The following is a 21,553-nucleotide window of genomic DNA, read 5'->3' on the forward strand; positions in this document are numbered from 1 at the left end:
AGAGAGAGAATGAGTTATTACCTCGGAGAACAGAGGATTTAAACTATGAATTTGACCTTGAGATTATTTACTTTTAAAGTGGATTAGTATTCAGATTTTGTCCAAGTCACTTGGAAAGTTTCACCCATGGTTGGAAACAAGATAAAGGTAGTAATCACTGACTCCAAGTAGAGAAAACAGTGATAATTGCCTGCTTTTAGAGGTATTAGTAAAAGTCTGGGGCTCTAGATAGAGCAAAACAAATAATATAACTTGGTTACTTAGCCAAAGGAAGCTCAAATTCTTTCTAACGTGGCCTACATAGGAATTTTGGGTGTTGTTTCCTACTTGGCTAGATGGGATTGTCCTAATTAAGACTCATATAATATTTTAATTTACTTCATTTGTTTTAGATTGTTTTAATTTGTACTAAGATAAGGGAAATTAGTCACTGACTCCAGAATAGAGAGTACAGGGCTAAACATCATCTGCTTTTACAGATATTAATAAAGTCTGTGGCTCAAGCCAGCGGAAGCTCATATTCTTTCTAACGTGGCCTACACAGGAATTTTGGGTGTCTTTTCCTACTTGGCTAGATGGAATCATCCTAATTAAGACTCATATAAATTTTAATTTACTTCATTTATTTTAATTGTTTTAAATTTCAAAATAGGTGTGATGTTGAGTTTTGTGGTTATATTATTCCTCTGGGAGAGAGGTCAAAATGAAGATTTTTCTGGTTACTGATTCAAGGATATGCTGATTTGGGGAAAAGGTTTTATTTTTGTGTTTTTGGAAAAGGTGATTAAGGTATTTACACCTTCCAGAGTTATATGGGTCAGATATGATGAAGAGAGACCTCCAGAGAACTATATTTCAGAGATTCAAATAAAACATATATCTTGATGATATTAAAATTTTGTTTTGAGATTTATATATTACAGAATATACACTTTGTGAATTTCCTCATCAAACATGCTGAACTGGCCTGCTTAAACTTCTGATGTCCTGGACTTCAGTCAGATCCAGTTAAGACATAAACATCAGAGACTAATAAATCCTGTTTTCCTTATTCCCCACCCCCTCCATAATATCCCAATGCCCATGTTCAGCTTGAAGAAGTTATGAAGAGGCGTCAACCCAGTTCCCTGGGCTTTGGGGCTGGAGAGGGTTATTAATAGGTTGTTTTTCTAGAAAATGTAGAAATGATCATATTTGGAACAGGAAGGAAATAGACAGAATTGATTGTATAGCCATAATCTCTTTTGCTAGAAAACCTTATAATGGTTACTAAGTTTAAGTCATACGTTCTTATTTGGTACAGAATTTACTTTGATACAAAATCAAGGTTATCATTGGTATATATTTCTTCTATTGATTCTAAATAATTAAAATCACAGGGCTTAGACCCAGTCCTTCTTTTGCTGTTATTATAAACACATCTAAGATGTTTAGGCCTGTGAGTTTAGGACCAAATAATAATTCATAGCTCTGAGTTTACTGTTAGGGTGATTTCAAAATTTTAACTAAGAATAGCTGAGAGTAGTTAACAGACAACAGTCCAGATTATTTTACAGATAATTGGTTATCAGAAACATCAGAAATCCACAGAATGTGACATTTAATGTTATTTATTCACTTGTTGAGATGAGTCTGCTCCTGACAGCTTTCCCTCTCTTAGATTCAAAGAAGAAATTGAGGATCATTGGAGTTGTTCCAGTTGTGGCAAAGACAACCACTAGGCAAAAATTGCCTCTTCATCTACAGACAATACTGTCCAAAAGGACACACTTACAGGCCTAGGACAGCTTATATCTGCCAGGACAGAGTAAGTGAGTCCTTAATATTTCTGTTTCCCTTGTCTTTCAGACATTCATGGGCCAGAAGGCTGAAAACTGATACTCCAACGTTTTGAAGTATGAACTGTCCAGGTGTCCAGCAGTTTCTATCAATTGGCTAAAATTTTGGAAGCTATGTTAGGCTTCCTATATATTCTCAATTCTTATCAGTCATTCTTAGAATTCTGATGGAGCTAAAAAACTAAATAGTCCCCTAGCCAGCCCAGGCTTTTTACTTTTGAGAGGATGGTTTTCAGATGGCATCCAATCTAAGCCAAGACATAGCCAGGTGCAAAGTTTTTGTCTTTTAAGTTAAGATAGAAGATAGTGTTCAATTTGATTGACAAAGATGTTGTACTGGGTGTCAGATATATCTTATACCAGATAATTTACAACATATGTAACAGTTGTGTTCAATTTATACTTTGAGAAGAAAGTTGTTTGTTTTTTTAATTGAACAGAAGGGTGAAATGTTGCAGCATTTTCTCTGTCCAATCACATTAGGGCAATGACAGGCCTATGACTGGACAGGAATAGAGAGGTGGAGTTAGAGTTGGAGGGGGAGAAAGGCCAGGAGCAGGAGGAGAGAGGAGATCATCCTGGAGTCAGAGGATGATGAAGAGTCAGATCTTGAGTGGTTATACAACCAAGCAAAGGTTTTTACAAAATAGATTAATTGGGTTAGAATATTGTCTTTATTATTTGGTTCTGAAATTATTGTATTGGCATCTTGTAAATTGTGATCTTATTACTATATAAACCTGATTGGATATTAAAGCCTTAAGAGTCATGCATTACCTACCGGGTCCTAGGCGCTAGCTAGATGAATGATTGTGGGGTTGTGTAAAGCATTGCATGTGAGCGAGACATTGCTGCTAGCTGGGAGAAAATAGCAAGAAACCACCGGAACTTAGTGATGAGGCCGGATGGTAACAGCACTAGAATGTGCCCCAGTGGGAAAGAGAGTTTTCAGGGTAGATTCATTTTTTACTAATTCCCAAAACACTCCCATCAACCTGCCTCCTTCCAAATACTCCCTTTTTTGCTTTTACACCATATATAAAGAAATGCATATACATGTACAACATATATACACATATATGCAATATACATATATATGTGAATTGCACTCATTTCTAATGACAGACAGCATATTAACAAAAAATGGTGGAAAGACTATTGTGAAATAAGTTTACAAGTGCTTTTCCAAGTTCCACTCAAGTAGAGAAAGGGTAACCAAACACATTGTGTATAATAACATATGTCAGACCCCAAGTATACCGCTTGGTCAAGAGTAACATTTAGAAGTATTACTTCATGTACTCACCTATGATACCCATAACTTTACCCTCCCTCCATCACCCACAGACAATCTAGTTGACTCTTTCTCTACCTCCTCAAGGTGCTCTTTCTGAAAACATTCCATTATCTGTCTGATAGAACACACATGAAGACAGCCCTTAGGGTCCATGTCCTTCCTTCTGGGTGGCTTAAAGAAGGTGTCCTTAATTGGACTCAAGAGTCTGCAGAGTGGCAGTGAGTTGCCACTTGTGGGTGCACATGGGAGGGATCAAGCCTTTGTGTGCACACAGGCTAGCATCATCCTGTTCTGAGCTCTCAGTATGTATTTCTCTCTATGAAGGCAGCTAAGAACTGCATTAACCATCTATGGCTAAGTGATAAACACTTAAGGTCTGTGCTTACTCTGCCTGTGGAAGAAATAGGGTTCCCTTACTTGCAAGTCTGTTCCCTCTGAGCCTTATATTTTATCTTTACAATTGCACTAATGGCTTAGGTGCATGACCTCCTCAGAGAACTTTTACCTCCACAGATTAAAAGCATGCCAATCTGCATTGCCTTACAGCCCTACTAGAATAGCATCAGTATCTTCTGACACACATCTCTCTCCAGTATATTAACCAAGCATTCTGCTCCTCCGAATTGTATGTTTCCCTTGCTGTTACCATCATACTCAGGAAATGAGTCCCCCATTTCCTTACTAACAGTCTCTTTCTCTATCTAATAATATTATAAAAACTACAGAAACTCATCTTGGGAGGCTGGATCAATGGCTCCATGGGAAAGAGAGATTACATCACAAGCATAAGGACCTCAGTTCAAATCACGAGGACCCACATAAAAAAATCCAGGCATGGTCATACATGCCTGTCACCCCAGGGTTGGGGAAGGAACCAATTCAGGAAGTTTGCTAGAGCTTGTGAACTGCCAGCCTAGTTCCTAATTCAGTGAGTGGCTTTGTCTTAGAGAATGAGGTAAAAAGTGAGAGTAGGACAACCAATACCTCCCTCTGGCCCCTGTACATGTAAGGATGTGTATGTGCATGCACTCACATACACACGCATACACTCAGATACTCACCTCCAATCATCTATACTGTACAGGTATGGACAACCTATGGCCTATAAATGCAGACAAACACTTTGTAAATGACATCATGCCCCAATGTCAAGGATTCAGGTTTCTGAACTGTGTTCTTTGTTTAGCTAGGCTGAAAATACCTACAAGATGCATGTCCTAAGCTAAATCTCCAGCTTATTTCCTGATTCATTCAGTCTATCCCAACAGCCAACTCCCCACATCTCATCTATGACACTCAGTTTTTAAGGGGGCACTCTTCAGTGACAGATAGTAAAATAATAAGTAACAATGTCATTTACACATTGTCAGCCATAATGGGGTGATATCATTTGCTGAGGTTATGCATAGTAGACATACAGGGTTTTGCTGGATCCACTGGTTGGAGAGGGGCCATCTCTAGAAGGATCCTCAGCTATTTTTATGGCTTCTTCCATGGCTGCAAGGAGACCATTACCACCTTCTCCTCTCAAGGCAGGACCAAAGCACTCAGGTCTTCTGATGAGCAACCTCACCACAACATTTGCATTCTCTTCCACACTCTCCCCTGCAGTCAAAAAAGGAATATGAACAAAATATAGGCTTACTGGGACCATGTGTCATAAGCATTTCTCATTTAAAAAAAACCAGGTATATCTTAGAAATATACTACAATAGTAAGTTCAACTTTTAAGTTACATTTATTTATTGGGGGTGGGGTGACCAGGTCACATGACACATGAAAGCCAGAAATAAAACCTAAAGGAATTGTTTCTCTTCTTCTATCATAAGGGTTTCAGGGATAAAACTCACACAGTAAGGCTTGGTGGCAAGCACTTTACCCACTGAGCCATCTTACTGGCCCATAAATTCAACACTTAGCCCACATCACAACGTCTATTGTATTGTTATAGTCTGCATGCCAGATGGTCCCCAGAGACTTGCTTGTCTGGATGCCTGTTCCCAACAGTCTTGGGAGACTGTAGAAGATGACTGGGACTTGGGCCTAGCCAGCTATTACAGCCTGCCAGCAAGAGCCTTGAGAGTTCTACCTCTAGCTATACCTTAGCTCTCATTCTTTACTTCCTGGTTGGTGGCACAGAAGCTGCATTGCAAGCTCCTACCAACCAAGGACTAAGCCATGGCAGCCAACTTTCCTGCAGTGATGGACTGATTAGGTTCCTCCCTCAAGGCGCCTCTGTCAGATATGCTGGCATAGCGAAGAAAAAAGTGACAGATGTACACACTAAACAATGAAAGTTACTTCCTTTGATAGTATTTTCCAAGTAAAGCAAAATATTACAGGGACAAACTACCTGTTAAGGAAGAGGATATTGTAATCCTAACCCTCAAGACCCAACTGCAAAAATCCAGAAGGTAAATACAGATTTGAAGTTAAACAATAAAAATATGATCCACATAAAAATGTAGTGTGGGTTACTTCTGTGGAATGAAAACAATTAAATAAGATACATAATTTCTTATATTCACTTTCTTCATGAAATTCTATGATGAATCCTTACTTTTTTCATTTAAAAATATTAATCTTTACCTTAAATTTTGCATGTATTCATGAATGTGTAAGTATGTAAGCACAGGTGCCCAAGGAGGCCACAAGAGGATGTCAGATCTCTTGGAGCTGAGGTTACAGGCAGTTGTAAGCTATCTTGTATGAGTACTGGGAACTGAACTTATCTACAGAGGGAGATAAGTGATCCTAACCCTTAAGCCCTCTGCCTCAGAACTCTTAATTTTATAGTCTTATGAATTTGCCAGTGGTTGTGTCCTACCGTTACAAAAGACTGCAAATCTGAGAAAGTCAAGGTATCGCTCTCCTTCAACTGGATTCCACCCAATGTCTGGGTAACCCTTAGACACCAGCATCTGACAGCTCTGCAGACCACATCCAGCCAGATAGCGAACTACCTATAAATAAAGGATGAGCAAGGGGTTAGCCTTCATTTGGAACAAACATGAGCCTATGCCAGTCTGGTGAATGAGATTATCCAAGGGTGGATATACATTTCATTCCTTTATGTGTATATATAAGTATGTGTAAGTACAGGTGCCTAGGGAGTGCAAAAGACAGCACTGGATCTCCTGGAGCTAGAGTCGTAGGCAGCCATCGTCAACTACTTGATTTGGGTGCTGAGAACAGAATTTGAGTCGTCTGGAAGAGCAGCAATCACTCTTAACCACTGAAACACTTCCCCAGACCTAACGAGTGTACTTTTTGCAACTCTTTTTAACATCATGATAGATGGCATAAAATGTAGCCATTAAAATTATGAATGAATTCTCTGAGAAAATACTGTTATTGAATTCCATACCATATACTCAAGTATACTCATGCCAAGACCTTTGCAAACAAGTATCATAATATCTGACACATCTCTGAATGTCTAGTGGCCTCTGGCCCAATTCAAAACCACCTGAGTGGGTCTTCCTACAGCTCACCTGGTAAGGAATGGGCTGTAAACCATCTAACACAGGAACTCCTATCTGAGATGCAAAGGCATCTTGGAGAGAATTGCCTCCAAATGATTCATCCATTCAATGATGAGAATCCATTCAATGATGGGGCAGTTAAGAGACGGTGCTGAAGTGGGGGTAGTGCTAACGTAGAGGTGGATCTCCTCCGTTCTGACCAGATAGGTCTCACTCATAGGGTGCATCATTTTGACAAAGTTATCTATGCTCCTTGCATCAGTGTCCATAAAAGTTGAGCTATACATCTGCAATCCAAAAAACTAAAATGCCCAAAGCTGTGAAATCTAAAACACTTTGAGTGTTGACATGAAGTCACAAACAAAAAAGTCTACATCTGGCCTCAGATGACAGGTGACTTTCAAAAGGCAGGTGCACTAAGAACACTGAGGCAAATATTTCATTATGTATGTGTGGTAACTTTTTAGAATCAAGAAAATGCTCACATCTGAATCTCAATGGCCTCCGAGCATCTTGCATGGGAGATACTCTGCCTGCCTGTCAGTGGCACTTTTCAGTGCTATTGAAATTCACACATGAAAAAAAAAATGGTTTCTTGGCTTATCTTTTTAAGATACTTCATTTCAAGGGCATGATGATAGTGCATATCATTTCATGAGGGATTGTGACATAAAAAGATATCCATCCCCAAAGAAGTCATAGCCAATGGTAACAGAGCATTACAGGAATAAACTGTAAGCCTAGAAAAAAATGTCACAGCTACAACTTCTATGTCTGCAGCATTGAGGCAAGTGATGCTCAAGAGAATGGCCTACTAAAGGTACTTCAGTGTATTCCACAACATTCCATCCTCCTCCAATAGTACCCTGTGCTCTTTTCAGTAGCTCATTCTATAATTTTCTAGCCCCAGATTAACTGCTTCCTCTCAATACAAATTAGCTTATATTTTCAATAATATTCACACACAGAATTTTCTGGCATACACCTTCCTGTGTCTGACTTCTATTATGTGGTATGATGATTTTGAGACTCAGTCACATTGTAACATAAGTTAACACTGAACTCTTTTGTGTTGCTGAATAGTAGTCCATTGAGCAAATCTCTAGAAATTTAAAGACTGTGTACTGTTCCTTGTAGAGAGTGCATGTTTCAACTACTTTTCAGACTCACTGTGCCATGTTCGTTCAACAGCACCCTGGCAGGGGTTCCAATTGCCCCACATTCTCCCTTTATATTTGGTATTACCAAAGGTCCAGATACTATTTTAAAGGGTTAGTGAGACATAGGAGTAAAGTTTTCTCTGTGAGCCAGAGATGTGAAGCTTCATGACATTGATCTTACATGGAAGGGGACTCGGGAAGAGCTCACTGCCTTACACTTGCAATCAGTGCATGCAGGTATCCACCAGTGCCAACACCTTTTCTGGCACTGAGCAAGCACTTGCAAAAATGCTGATGTCACCAGGAGCAATACCAATATGGAGTGGATTTTTAGAAACACATAAATATGACAATTTTTAATCCATAATATCAACTGGTGATAGAGCTCATATATGATCATGGGCCCCAAAGACTGCAGCCTCTAGAGATACCATAGATGCCTTGTTTAGGGCAGGAACATCCTATGATGCCTGCATCGCAAAAATGCTATCTAACAAATATATTATATACATGTGTGTATGTGTATGTGTGTGTTTATAATATGAATTTTTTTCAATGAAAGAAAATAACGCCCTAAAGATAGTAAGAAGAGCCAAAGCATAGACTTCTCACTTTAAACAACAGGACTTGGAAGAGATGAGCACAAACATGACGTTAGAGTCATTATAAAAATGATATCTGAAAAACAGCCACAGGCTAATGGGGCTAAGGACATAGCATGTAGAATGAATAGTGAGCACAAAAGCCCGGAGACAGGGACATATTCTGGGATGCTCAGTCCCAGTGAGATCTGTGTGGCTGGAACAAAGAGACGAGGCAGGATGTGGGAACAGATCAATATGGGGTGGATGGCATTGGAGTAAAATTGTCCTTTGCTTTTACATTGACTGACCCAGGAAATCATTGGGCATTCCTGGGAAGAGGAGGAGAGGATCCTTGTAAGAGGATTAAAGTCTGTAAAGGAACAATAGATAGGGACTCAGGGTAAGGACCAAATGAACACATAGAAGGTCTGCAGCCAAGCTTTGGGGAACATTCATTCCATGCATGCTGGTCAACACACATGGTCAGATGTGCTTAGGAACACCAAGCCTTGCAATTTCACTGGCATTCTCACTGGAACGCAATGTATTTATATAATACAAAATTTACACAATGGAGGACAAAAATATCCTTAGAGAAACTAGAACTCTATTATTAAATAAAATATTAGATATCATGGGAAAAAACTATGCCAGTCATGGAAAGGTGATTTCTATTTCATGGAAAATATTTATGATAAGAGAGACAACCTCTCCTAAACTCCTTAATCATCATCATACCTAATGGATACAGAATGGAGAACAGAATTGTGTCAAATATAAAACATTACAGAATTATAATCACATGCCATGATTTAACTCACTATAGCACAGGTACCTATACTGAAGTAAGTCCAAGGAACAGTCTAAAGACACTCAGGATAGAAGCATGGCTCACCTTCTCCAGATCCGGCTCTCGTAGAGCAAGGGCAAGCTCATTGTTATCCATCACTGAAGCTGCGGCCACATCTAAAGGAGTTGAACCTCTCATGGCTGGTGAGGCTAATTCAAACAAAGAGGAAATAATACCTGGATTGTGCTGGAGCTAGGAGTACAGTGTAAAAAAACATACTTTCCCAACACTTAATAAATAAATTATATATATATATATACATATATATATACATATATACATATATACATACATATACATATATATACATACATATATATATACATATATAGATATATACATATATATGTATATATGTATATATAGATATATATATTGCACTATCCTAAATCTATGTAAGATCTTTGACAATCAAAAATGTGTATGTCTATTGTGATTAAAATAGATGCAGACTATGAAAGGACTCAGTTGCACAAATGAACATTCAAGACTTCAAAGTCTTACCAAGTTTTGTGGTGAGAATACTTCAGATCTACTCTGATTCTTAAAAAATCTTATATACTACAGCAACCATGCACTTGGGTGTTTGGGTATTATTATCATTTAAACTGATATAAACTAGACAGTATAAAAAAATCCTCTCAGGTGGCAAACCTCTGGGTTAGTCTGAGGATGCATTTTTAGAGTAGGTTAACCGAATGATGGGAAGACCCACCCTACATATGTCCATGGGCAGAGAGTTTGACTGAATTTAAAAAAAAAAGATAAAGACAGCTAAGTGTCTTCTCCTCCTTGCCCTATGCTTCTTAATTTACTCAGATATCAGCAAACAGCCTCACCTTCCCAGTCAATGCCACATCAGACAGTGGCTACAGCCACCAATCCTTCCCCACAATAACACTTTATACCCACAAAGTGTGAGCCAGGATAAACCTTTCCTTCTCTTAAGTTTCTTTCTGTTAGTTAACAATGAGAAAATTAACTGATTGCCTACTATCTAACTCAAAATTGGTAACTTTGTTTGGGCTGCAGTTACGAGCAGTTGCAAGCCACCCAACATGGGTTCTAGGATCAGAGCACCAGTCCTCTGCAGGAGCAGCAAGTATTCATAACCACCAAGCCATCGCTCCAGCTCCTGTCCAGGTCCTCTTTCCTTTAAAAACTAAATTTACATCACACATTAACTTACCAAGACCAACACTGCTGTTTTCCAGTAAATAACTGAGATGATCGAACATGGCTTTCTGATTCTGCCTACTTATACGACAGAAGTAACAGAGAAAACGGCAGCAGTTGGCCACCATCTTGGGGAAAGTGATTTCCTATAAAAAGAGTATCTGATTAGTTGCTGAAACAAACAATAAGATTGAGCTCTGAAGGTGAGGCCACAAGGGCAGTGCCAACCCATTGGCACCCATGAAAACCAAGCTCAGATACTGAAAACCTTCAAACATTCAACCTGTGATCCACTCAGTCCTCCAGCCACAGAACATCAGGCCTAATACTGACTCCCAAACCCACCAGCATCCACAAATTGCATCATCACTTAGCCCTAAACTTACAGGTAGTCTGTGCCTATATAATCTCTCTGATTCCATTTTATACAATTCAGAAAATGTGGATGGATGTTAAGAACTTAGGAATAGAAAGAAAAAATACACTGATCTTGGAGTTTCATAATGGGATGTTTTTATCACTATCAATTATTGTTACCATTGTTATTGTTGATATTCCAGGGCTTCAGGATCTGCCTGCTCTGGACACCACTTCTGTGCCAAGGTTCTGGCCAGAAGGTGCCAGTGGTCAGCACCCACACATGCATCTCCCCTTACCCTAGACTCTAGGGTTAAATTCTCAACTTTCCTAAAGCTGTGACCCTTTAACACAGTTCTTCATATTGTAGTGCCCTCGTAACAAAGAAAATTATTTTTGTTGCTACTTCATAGCCATAACTTTGCTACTGTTATGAATCATAATGTAAATATCTGATATGTAAGCTATCAGATATACAACCCCTGTGGCCCCATTAGGGTTGAGACCCAGAGGTTGAGAACTGCCACCCTAGATGTTTCTTCTTGAACTCAATGGATTGTGAAGGTCTTTAAATGTCTATCTGTGGGGCATGGGAAAACCTAGGCTTATACATATCGTAAAGACTAAGTGTTGTGATTTAAATTCAGGCATGACATTTGCATCTCAGTGAAACTGTGCTGGTTTACATGGGGCAATGATGGAGCTCTTTGCTGTGTTCTTTCTTTTAGATACCTAGATGTTTCAGACTTTGTTGTAAATTGTACTTACTTAAAAGTTAACTTTAAAATCTTACCACAAAACCCATTCTAGAACAACCCTGTTTAAGTACTGATTTTTGGCTCAGAAATTCAGAGCATCTGTTGTGTGAATCCTAGCCATCGCTGAGTCTAAAGGACGAGTGTGTACCTTGTACTTATGATGGGATGGGACTTACTATTGAAATATTTATATGCTCTTTGTAAGCTGCTAAATATCCTTTAAGGAGACTCACTTAGGAGACAACAAATGACAAAGCACAGTATAGGAATTTGTTTTCCAATATTAAGGAAAGTTCAAATAGTCAACTACAACTCTTAAACTCAAGCATGTATATGTGTGTGTGTGTGTGTGTGTGTGTGTGTGTGTTTGTGTGACAATCAGTGCTCTTTAAACACAAGTTCAGTAAAGGAATGTAGGAAATAATCACTCTTGTAGTTTCTCTGCAACGTGCCTCCTAACGTCAAGGCTTCAGTTTACCTTGGACTCCCCACCTCCCAGGACGTTCACCATGACTTCCATCACTGTTTCGTGCATTCCAAGGGCCCTCATGAGATTGGGATGCTGGTAAAACACTTTGTTATTCATGATATCCCTAGAAAGAACAAAATTACAACAGTGTTATTTTCTGATGTATAGTTAAGACTGTGATATGCCTAAGTACAATGCTTATCCTCTGATTCTCTGAGAGAAACTAGATGTATGTGAAGTCAGAAGTACCAGCAGCCCCCTTCCCTGCTTGTGATGGACATTAAAAGAAACTGCAGCAGATGGAGCTTAGAATAATTCTACTGCCATCTCTGGTTTAAACATTACATTGTGGTATTCTCAAGGATCTTCATCCTGAACAAGAAGCTATCACTAATTGTAAATAAAAAGACGTTCTATAAACATCTATTTCAGGATCAATCATCACAAGAATTTTCTAGGCAATATTTTCTTGTCAAATTTAAAGCAATAAGATCTCTATTTCTCTCAGTCTCTCTGTCTCTCTGTATGTGTCTCTGTCTCTATCTCTCGCTATCAAACATACACACACACACACACACACACACACACACACACACACACACACACACCTGAAATCTGTCTTTCATTTCTTTCACTGTATCATTCACATATAGATCTGGTGATAGTACATATTTTAGTTATTCTTTTAGACAAATTGGCTTGCCAAGTAGGTAAATTGGTATTTATGAAGCATATCTTTTTTTATCAAAAAAGTAGAATTTTATTCGCTAATATAATTTTAATTTATATCACTAATGAACAATTTATTTGTTAATGGAACATATTGCTGCTAATGTGTTTACTTAACAAGTGATCTCTAACTCCTAGAAGACTTTGTTTTTCATTAGCTTAATTAAAAAAAAAAACACTTCTCATATATAAGAGGCTTCCTTGGGTTAGATTCAAATATTAGGAGGAACCAAATGATACTCAATCTCATTCCATTATAGGCAAAGTCCAGAGAACACAATGCTTGCTTATTGGCACAGATTTTTCTGGTTTGTAACATGTCACATTAGCACCCTTATATTTTAAATGTGTACCCATTATGTTGAATGCGAAATATAATCCTCCATCCATTTTTATAAATTTAAATATTAATAGGCTCATGAGCAATGCACAGTATTGTTCTGAGAGGTGAAAACATATATAAGTGATACTGATGTTATCTTTAATGATTTAAGTCCTCCGGATTGTGTTTTAGTTTCAGACAAAAGAAAGCAAGCTTGTCTTTCTCTCTTCATTACGTGTATATGTTATGTGTGTGGGTGTATGCTTTGGATGCAGGTACCCATGGGGCCAGAAAAGGACCTCGGATCACATAGAGTTACAAGCAGTTGTGAGCTGCCAAATATTGGAGCTAAGAATCCAACTTGAGTCCCACACAAGAGCAACCAGCATATATAACCACTGAGACATCCCTCCAGCCTCAAAGTTAGCTATTTCTTTGTCTTCTATTCTATTCATGTACCCATGACATTTTTCAGCTCAACCTTTCTGATTTTTATCTAATTATATTCTATTTATTTTGGTTTGAGATGGTGTCTCATTATGTAGACCAAGTTGGCCTCAACTTCAGATATCCACTTGCCTCTGCCTCCTAAGTGCTGGAATTAAAAGTGTGCTTCTATGCCTGGCTCTAATTATAATTTCCTATGAATATTCTTTCATTGTCTTCTATCACTGTACATTCCAGATCTCTACAGTTTTTCTACATTTTTCTCTTAAAAGACATATAATCTACATTGTTGATGGTGGTGGTGGTGGTGGAGGTGGTAGTGGTGGTGGAGGAGGTGATGGTGATGGTGGTAGTGGTGGTGGTGGTCTTGGTGGTGGTGGTGGTGGCGATAATGATGTTCCTATGTGGATTTCTTAAATTAGAGCCCTAACTTTAGAATATCTTTCTGTGATCACTGGATGAAAACTTGGTTAGCTTTAATCTTACTCGTATAGATGGGGCATCAATGTTAATCCATGATGTTCATGAAATATAAACTCATGATATTGAATCATCAGAACTAGGTCCCCCCTCCTCCTTTTTCCAGCATCTAATGGATAGAAACAGTTTCCTTATTACCTCCTGCTAGTATCTGTGTCACAGATTTAGTGTGTTTTTATATACAGCTGTGCACTTTTGAGGGGCTGAAAAATAACCTCGTTGCTGTGTGCTAATGCTACAATCAGCATCTTCACCTGTCAAATTAGTCAACTTTTGTTGCTTATCAGTGTTTTTAACAGTTTGTTCAATGAAAAAGGTGCATGTTAGTCTATTCTGTGGAAAATGCCTCTGGATACCACAGGTGCTGTACCCATGGACTCTCAAAACCCATGATTGCTTGGACAAGACCTGCATGAGACTATATCCAGTGTGGGAGAAAGCTCACAAGGCCAGAACCCTAACTGAAGAGCTCCATGCAGTAAGTAACTACTGAAGAATCAAGAGCCAGTTTTCTTCAGAGATCAATCCCCTCTGCCTGTTTGCCTGGGACACAGTAAGCAATTTTCCAATTTGGTTTAAAAGCTTAATCCCTAGGAAAAGAAATACTTGACATCATCCCATAATCCAGTCAGAGTTACCATCTCAGTATCCTTCTGGCATTACAAACGAGAAGAAATGCACAGGTGAAATGCAGCTATAGCTATGCATTTACCCTAGTCCACGGATCATCAGGAGAAATACAACTACAGCTACATATTTACCCTAGTCCACGGATCATCAGCTTCTCCTCTTCTTTGCCCATCCTCACACTCAGCAGAGATCGGATCTGACCAAGTGAAGCAAGCAGATTGATAGTGTCCTCCACAGAGACGCCGTTGATAGTGTAGGTCTTTGGCAGGGCTCGGACTAGACCCCCGATGCCATCATACTGCCGATGTAACAGCACAAACATGGCCCTCACCAGCTCAGGGTCCTCAATGACAGACTCTTGAGCCCACCGCACCATAGTCTCAGAAATGAGTTGCTGGAGGCTGGCTGCATGGAAGGTTTGTGTCAAGTAGTAAGAGAACACACATCAGATATTTTAACTCCAGAACCTCAGAGCTTCAAGTTGGCATCACAAAGGCTAGGACACTTTAAGAACACTTGGAATATTCTTGATAAATGTTATTTATTATTATTCTTTCCATAGAGATCATAGGGAGTATATTAAGGGTTAAAAAAAACCAAGCACTTCTGACTAAATGATATCATCATCATAAGATGAGTTATTTCAGAGTTATGAATGAGAAATGTTCCTCACAGGCTCATGTATTTGAACACTTGGTTTACAGCGGGTGGTGCGGTTTTGGGAAGGTTGTGGACCCTTCAAGGGATGGAGCCTTGTTAAAGGAAGTACGTAACTGGGGATGGGCTTGGGGGTTTTATAAACTAGCTCTGCTTCCTGTGATCATTGATGTGTGTCAGAAAGCCACTTGTTCTTCCAAGCTGCCTCACTATGATGGACTTTAACCCATGGGAACTGTTAGGATAGACCTCCTCTTACTTTTTTCCAAGGTATCTTTATCAGAATAGCAGAAAAATAACAGCTACTGTTGAGAGCCCACAAATCTGTCAAACAGCACAAGGAACCCAAACTTTTACTTTCATGGAGTCTTTTCTCTGACTTTGCTCCCAGAAGGTCTGACGCCACTCTAGCTCTAAAGGTCCACTGTGGGAAATCCGGGGTTGTGCTTGGTTATCTAGCTAGCTCCTCAATTAAGTTGTCTGCAGCATAGATTATTACATCAATATGGTTTTACTTAAATTTGGATCTAAATCATCACTAAAAATGCCCCTGAAAGGGTTTGATTGTTCAAGTTTAACTAAACTGAAGAAAATCATATCAGGCATACAAGGCTATCTGTGGCATAATATGCAACACAGTCTCTTTTAAAGTAATAAAAATTTCCAAACACCTTTAAGTAAAATAGAGTCAAGTAAGTTAGGTGGGGTAGATGTGGCTGAGGTGCAGTGAGGCTTAATTTCTTTCATTAATATATCAGTTGGTTCTCAAATGAAGCTTATCTATCTTGTGCCTATATTTAATTTAAGAAAAAAAAAACAATCTACCAAATGTATCCAAACAAAAACAATGCAAATAAATACCAAATATTCCCACATGTCTCAAAATCTCATTGTCATTATAACAGGCAAAAGCCATAGATACATTAGCAAATGTGGCTGGCTAGGAACTTAAAACCCTGGCTGAAGATAGCTACCTCAAATTTTGTTGTGTCTCTAAATGATAATTTTATGAATAAGTTTTTATGAATAAGTTTTTTTTTTGTTACTTTTTTTTCTAGAAAGAAGCTTTATAAAACCAGCACTGTAGCTTAACATTGGTAGGATCTTAGAAATGTGGTGGTAAAAACTGAGAGCCAATGGCTCTGCTCCATGACCCCTTCAGAACTGAAATACACTTCTGAGGAAGTCAGAGTCCAGCAGGGTGGGTTTATTTGGTTCTGAGGCCCAGCAGCCATTTTCTAGGTCAAATAGTAAACAATTAAGCAGAGATGATTCTAAATGTTTAGAAGTGGTTACTAAAGTTCAGAAAAGGCTTCAGAACAAAATATAGTCATAGTTACAATATCTATTTAGCCTTAAAAGGAATGGCTTAATGTTACAGAATCATTTTAAAATTGTGTACATTATTTACCTACGAAGGCTAAGTCATTCCCTTTATACTTTCTCTGTATGTGTCTGTTTACATTTGTCTACATGGATATACATGACTATAAATATGGTTGGAGGCCAGAGACTTATGTTGACATCCTCCTGAAGAGTTCTCCCCTCTACCTTTTGAGTCAGGGTCTCTCAGTAGCTTGAAGTTGAATACTTCAGAAGGAGGACTGGATGGAACGCAAGCCCTGGGGATCCCATCTTTGCCTCTCCACCACTGATATCATTGATATGGACTGCTGCTTTTTGCATGAATGCTAGGTACATAAACTCTGATCTTCATGCTTACACTGCAAGTACTTTACTGAGCCATCTCCCAAGCTATGCTTCCTCTTGATAGTCTGTGATCAAACACCTAAATGTCAGAATACAGGGAGCCATGCCCTCCACAATACAGCTACCTCTCACGCTGGTCCTATGAGTACAGCTGACGCAACCATCTACTTCTAGGTTCTACAAGCGCTGACTTCGGAAGCTGATCTTTGAAAGTTGGGACTTCCTACTGGTTAGGTGTTCATTCTCAGGATGAGTAAATATCACTGGGCGCTAAACTAGGACCCTTTCAAATGCTTACAGGACTTTCTGGAGTCACTTGCAACTGGTTTTTCAGCTTGCTTCTTCTTCAGGTAGGTCACCTTTTCTACCAGGGACAGCAGACGTCCTCTGATTGTTAAGTCATTGCTTCCATCTAGGGATCCATCTTCATCCAGTTCAATTCCTGACATTAAGAGCAGGAGGGCAGAAAAGGAAACCCTTTGAAAATGGTACATAGTTGGGAACTAACCTCAGGCTCTCCAGCTTTTCTGTCTTCAACTTCCAGCGAGGCCTCAAGCACCTGACAGCACCTATGAGACTCTCTCTCTCCAAAGCACTCAAATATGATTTGCTTCTCAGCATCTCTCCCCGCCTTCCTCTTTTCTCCCAGTTGCTATTATTCCAGAACCATTGACAATCAGGGCACACATTGAATGAAGAACAAAAAGGCACTATCAGGAGTTAAAATCAATTCTGCCCTTTGCCTGACCTTTGCGGCATCAGAGACTTTGAATACTGTTTGCCTGAACCATATCCTACCTGTCTAAAATTCACAAGACTGCTGTACTCCTCACTTCTAAGTACCTCAGTGTTTCCACTAAGAGGTAAAGAGAAAGGCATAACTCGATGTCTTAAGCCAGGGTATGCTTTGTACCTACAGCAATAATCCTGCTGTTTGGGGTATAATTTATTGATATTGTATAGAAAGCATAATATGTAGGAAAATGGACTTTCATTCAAAAAATTAATATACAGTGTGATATTCTTAATCTCTTCTAAAATAAGTATAAGCTGACTGGTGCTACATCTGTCATTCATATAATATGTATATATACATATATATGTATGTATAAAATCTAGCTAGTTAGTTCTTTATTTATATCTGTTTATCTATATCACTGGAAAAATTAAAAATTAATTTTTGATCACTGAAACTCAAACCTTTCACAACATTTCATAAAGAAATACAGACCTCTGTTTCTTTGATTACTGTTATTCAACTAATTTCCTTAACAGATTAGTCTGTAGGCATGCCTGTGATACACTGTCTTGATTGTCAATTGATAGAGAAGTGTACAGCAAACTATGGGTGTTACCACTCCCTATGAAGGTAGGGCTGGGATGTGTTGGAAAGCTAGCTAAGCATAAACCTGAACAACACAGCAAGCAGCATTTCCTACATAGTTTCTTTAGGTCCTTCCTTGGAACCTGGCTCTGACTTTCCTCATTGATGGACTGTGACCTACAAGTATAAGCCAAAGCCATATAAGTATTTTCCTCTCCTAAATTGCCCTTGGCCGTGGTATTTGGCACAGCAATAGAGATTGTCAGAGGAATAATTTTACCACAATGAGTCATCAGGTCCTCATGGAAATCTAGGAGTTGGTCTCGGATTTCTTCAGGGCAGGGGCATTCACTTTTGTCATCCTTAAAATTGAGAAGCATGTTAATCTGGAAGAGGAAAACAAAAGATGATCAATAAGAAAGGGAAGAATAGTGAGTCTGAATTCAGGAGCATTCAAAATCACATATCTCATATGCACAAATTACTCCCCTCAATAAGTGAAAAGCCATTGTCTATCATTCAATCCAACCAACATCACAAAATAAGTCAATTTGTCCTGGGTGTTGTGAGATGGAAAATAGTTATAATCGTGTAGAATCCTCTTAAGGTCTACTAAATGTTAGACTCATACACATTATAAATCTTAACTATAGGTGTTTTAGGGAATAGATAGGTAGGAATGCTTTCTGCTCTTCTAAAGGACACTAGTTTAGTTCCCAGTGCCCATACCAGGTAACTTATAACTTCCTGTCACATTCCTCCAGAGGATCTGACACCTTCTTCTGACTTCAAGGGCACCTATACATACAAAGTATACATCCTCCTACATATATATGTGTATACACACACATATATATAATCTTTTTGAAGTATTTGGTTGTAATATTCACAATTTAGTATGCTCCACACACCCATACTTTTCTAACAAGGGCACTTTGCATATTTTAAGGAAAGCTTTTGGGAAGGATACCAATTCAAAGAGAAGAAAAGATCTAAATACAGTAGGAACCACACAATAGCTATGCTGATGCTGATATTCATGTTTCATTCAAACTTGAGACTCATCCTTCCATCTGCTTAAGTCTTAGTACCAATATATTTAATATTAAATTCACAAACTAAGATAGGCTTTGATGTCCTCCTGTATTTTTCTTTTGAAAATGTTTATAGTTTATAACATTCTTTTATTACAGATTTGAGATAATTACAGATCCATATGCTCTTAGGAGATATAATAAAGAGATATCGCACATGCTTTTATGTATAACTTAGCTGCTGGTACCAGCATATCTCCAGTTGGGAAGAATTCTAAAGTCTTATCTCTATCCATGTCCCTCTAATCTCTATTTACAATCATCTCAAATTTTCTACACATCCTGTCAGCACAGCAAAAGATAATTGTATAATATCTGCTTAGCCCCTAAACAATATTTGGATAAAGCTAAGAGGTAAGAAAATGTGTTTTTAGTTATGTGTATAAGGCTAACACTTTCCGGTGCTTTATTTTGTTTCTTTGTTTTTCTTTTGCTATTCTCTTCCATCATTTTTCTTTCCTTTGTGTTAAAAAAAAAATCTTAGCTTTTTTCTTTAAATAGCATATCCAAGATTCCCTAACTTCTTTACATTTTAGTGTATTTAAACGTTTGAGGGAGGTGTAGTGGATACAGATGCCTTAGCGGTCAGAAAAGGTTATCATATCCACTGGAGTTAGAGTTACAGGTGGTTGTAAACATGTAGAACCAAACTCGAGTCTTCCTGAAGAGGAGGAGGCAGGCTTAACCTCTGCATCATCCCTCCAGCCTCTTTATTTTACGTGTCTCCATGCTCACTTCCTCTCAAAAGGTCTTTTGCACTGCATGTAGAACTCTGAGCCTACAGGTTTTCTTTCAGTGGTGGGGACACACCTTCTATCCTGTCATCTCTGAAAACAACCTACTGCAACTCAGACTTATCTTCCCTCTTCACGTAAGACTTCATTTCTTTCAAAACTTTTCCTGTGGCTGTAATTTTCAGAAACTTAGCTATAATATACATTGGTGTGAAATCCTTTGGGTTTTCCTGTTGAGGGCTTGGCTGACTTCTTGAATCTCTAGTTGCAAATCCTTTGGAGGAGCAGTTCTCAACCTGTGGGTCACGACCCCTTTGGGGACCAAATGACTCCTCCATAGGAGTCACATACCACATATCCTGCATATCAGACATTTACATTACAATTAATAACAGCAACAAACTTAGTTATGAAGTAGAAATGACATGATTGTTTGGTTGGCAGTCACCACAACATGAGGAACTGTATTCAAGGGCTGCAGCTTTAGGAAGGGAGAGCTACCACTTTAGAAAATGTGGCATTTTAGGATATTTTCTTCAGTGACCTTTTTTCAGTCTGCCTATTGCCCTCCTTTGCAGCTCAATGTCATGCTGAGATCCTTGTCTCTCTTCACTGTCTCTCTTCTCTGTTTCCCTCTGAGGATTCTTCTGCACCGCTCTCTTCCAAGTTGAAATGCCACCTCTACCGTCTCCATCCTGTTCTCCAGCCCACCTCTCTTACTAGCCATTGCATTTTTTTTTTAATCTAAAATGTCCTATGTTCTTCTTCAGCCCTTTCTTCTTTGCTACGATCCTTCTGGTTTTGTTTTGTTTTGTTTCATTTCTAGAGAAGTTTAGTGAACACAGCTCTGTCACAGTAAGAGCTGCAGTCTCAGTGTTGGCATTTTCTTTATTCACTTAGACCTTTCCTGGGTGTAGGTCAAAGGAGAGGTTTTTAAGTCAAATATGAACATTTTCAGTTTGATGCAATGAACTCTGGATCTTACTCAAACTCTAACTAGCTTTCTCTGACACTAGCCAGTGGGAGACTTTAACAAAGAGCCCTGGAGCTACTGGCTCTTTCCTCTACAAGGATGCCAAAATCAAAGAACCTAGGGTCTGCTCCTTGAGCGGAGGGTTTCTATTACTTGAAGTGACCCAGGCCAATAAAAGCTGACTTATCTCTGGTTGAATACTGTCACTATTTGTGGAACCTTAAGTTGTTACATCCTGATTTCCTTGAATCAACTCTAGTTGATTTGATGCCTTTTACTGATTAGTTCCTTATTTATCAAATAGTATAACAACATCTCATAAAATAATAAGTAATAGTTTACTGCAACCAGGTAAATTCTTTGGGTGAAACTGAGTCTATTGACCAAATGAACATAGCTAACTCCAACAGAACAGAAAAGAAAAAGCCACTCATAATTTATCATGCAGTTTTGTCATGCACAGATCCTGACTGCTCCAA

The 21,553-nt window shown here is 38.7% G+C and overlaps 1 protein-coding gene across 8 annotated transcripts in view; it reads right to left on the minus strand.

The window, feature by feature from the left end:
• Ryr2 (ryanodine receptor 2) overlaps window positions 1-21,553 on the minus strand; it is a 600,588-nt gene that overhangs the window by 157,903 nt on the left and 421,132 nt on the right. For all 8 annotated transcript variants that reach the window (XM_031357976.1, XM_031357968.1, XM_031357974.1 and 5 more), the window contains 8 exons: window positions 18,554-18,659; window positions 17,248-17,391; window positions 14,714-14,987; window positions 11,984-12,098; window positions 10,404-10,536; window positions 9,260-9,363; window positions 5,963-6,098; window positions 4,554-4,740 (listed from right to left, as the gene is read on the minus strand). In XM_031357976.1, the coding sequence (XP_031213836.1) occupies window positions 4,554-4,740; window positions 5,963-6,098; window positions 9,260-9,363; window positions 10,404-10,536; window positions 11,984-12,098; window positions 14,714-14,987; window positions 17,248-17,391; window positions 18,554-18,659 (1,199 nt within the window). The remainder of the gene's footprint in view (window positions 1-4,553; window positions 4,741-5,962; window positions 6,099-9,259; window positions 9,364-10,403; window positions 10,537-11,983; window positions 12,099-14,713; window positions 14,988-17,247; window positions 17,392-18,553; window positions 18,660-21,553) is intronic.

The sequence above is a fragment of the Mastomys coucha genome, unplaced genomic scaffold, assembly GCF_008632895.1.
Source record: "Mastomys coucha isolate ucsf_1 unplaced genomic scaffold, UCSF_Mcou_1 pScaffold7, whole genome shotgun sequence".
NCBI lineage: Eukaryota > Metazoa > Chordata > Mammalia > Rodentia > Muridae > Mastomys > Mastomys coucha.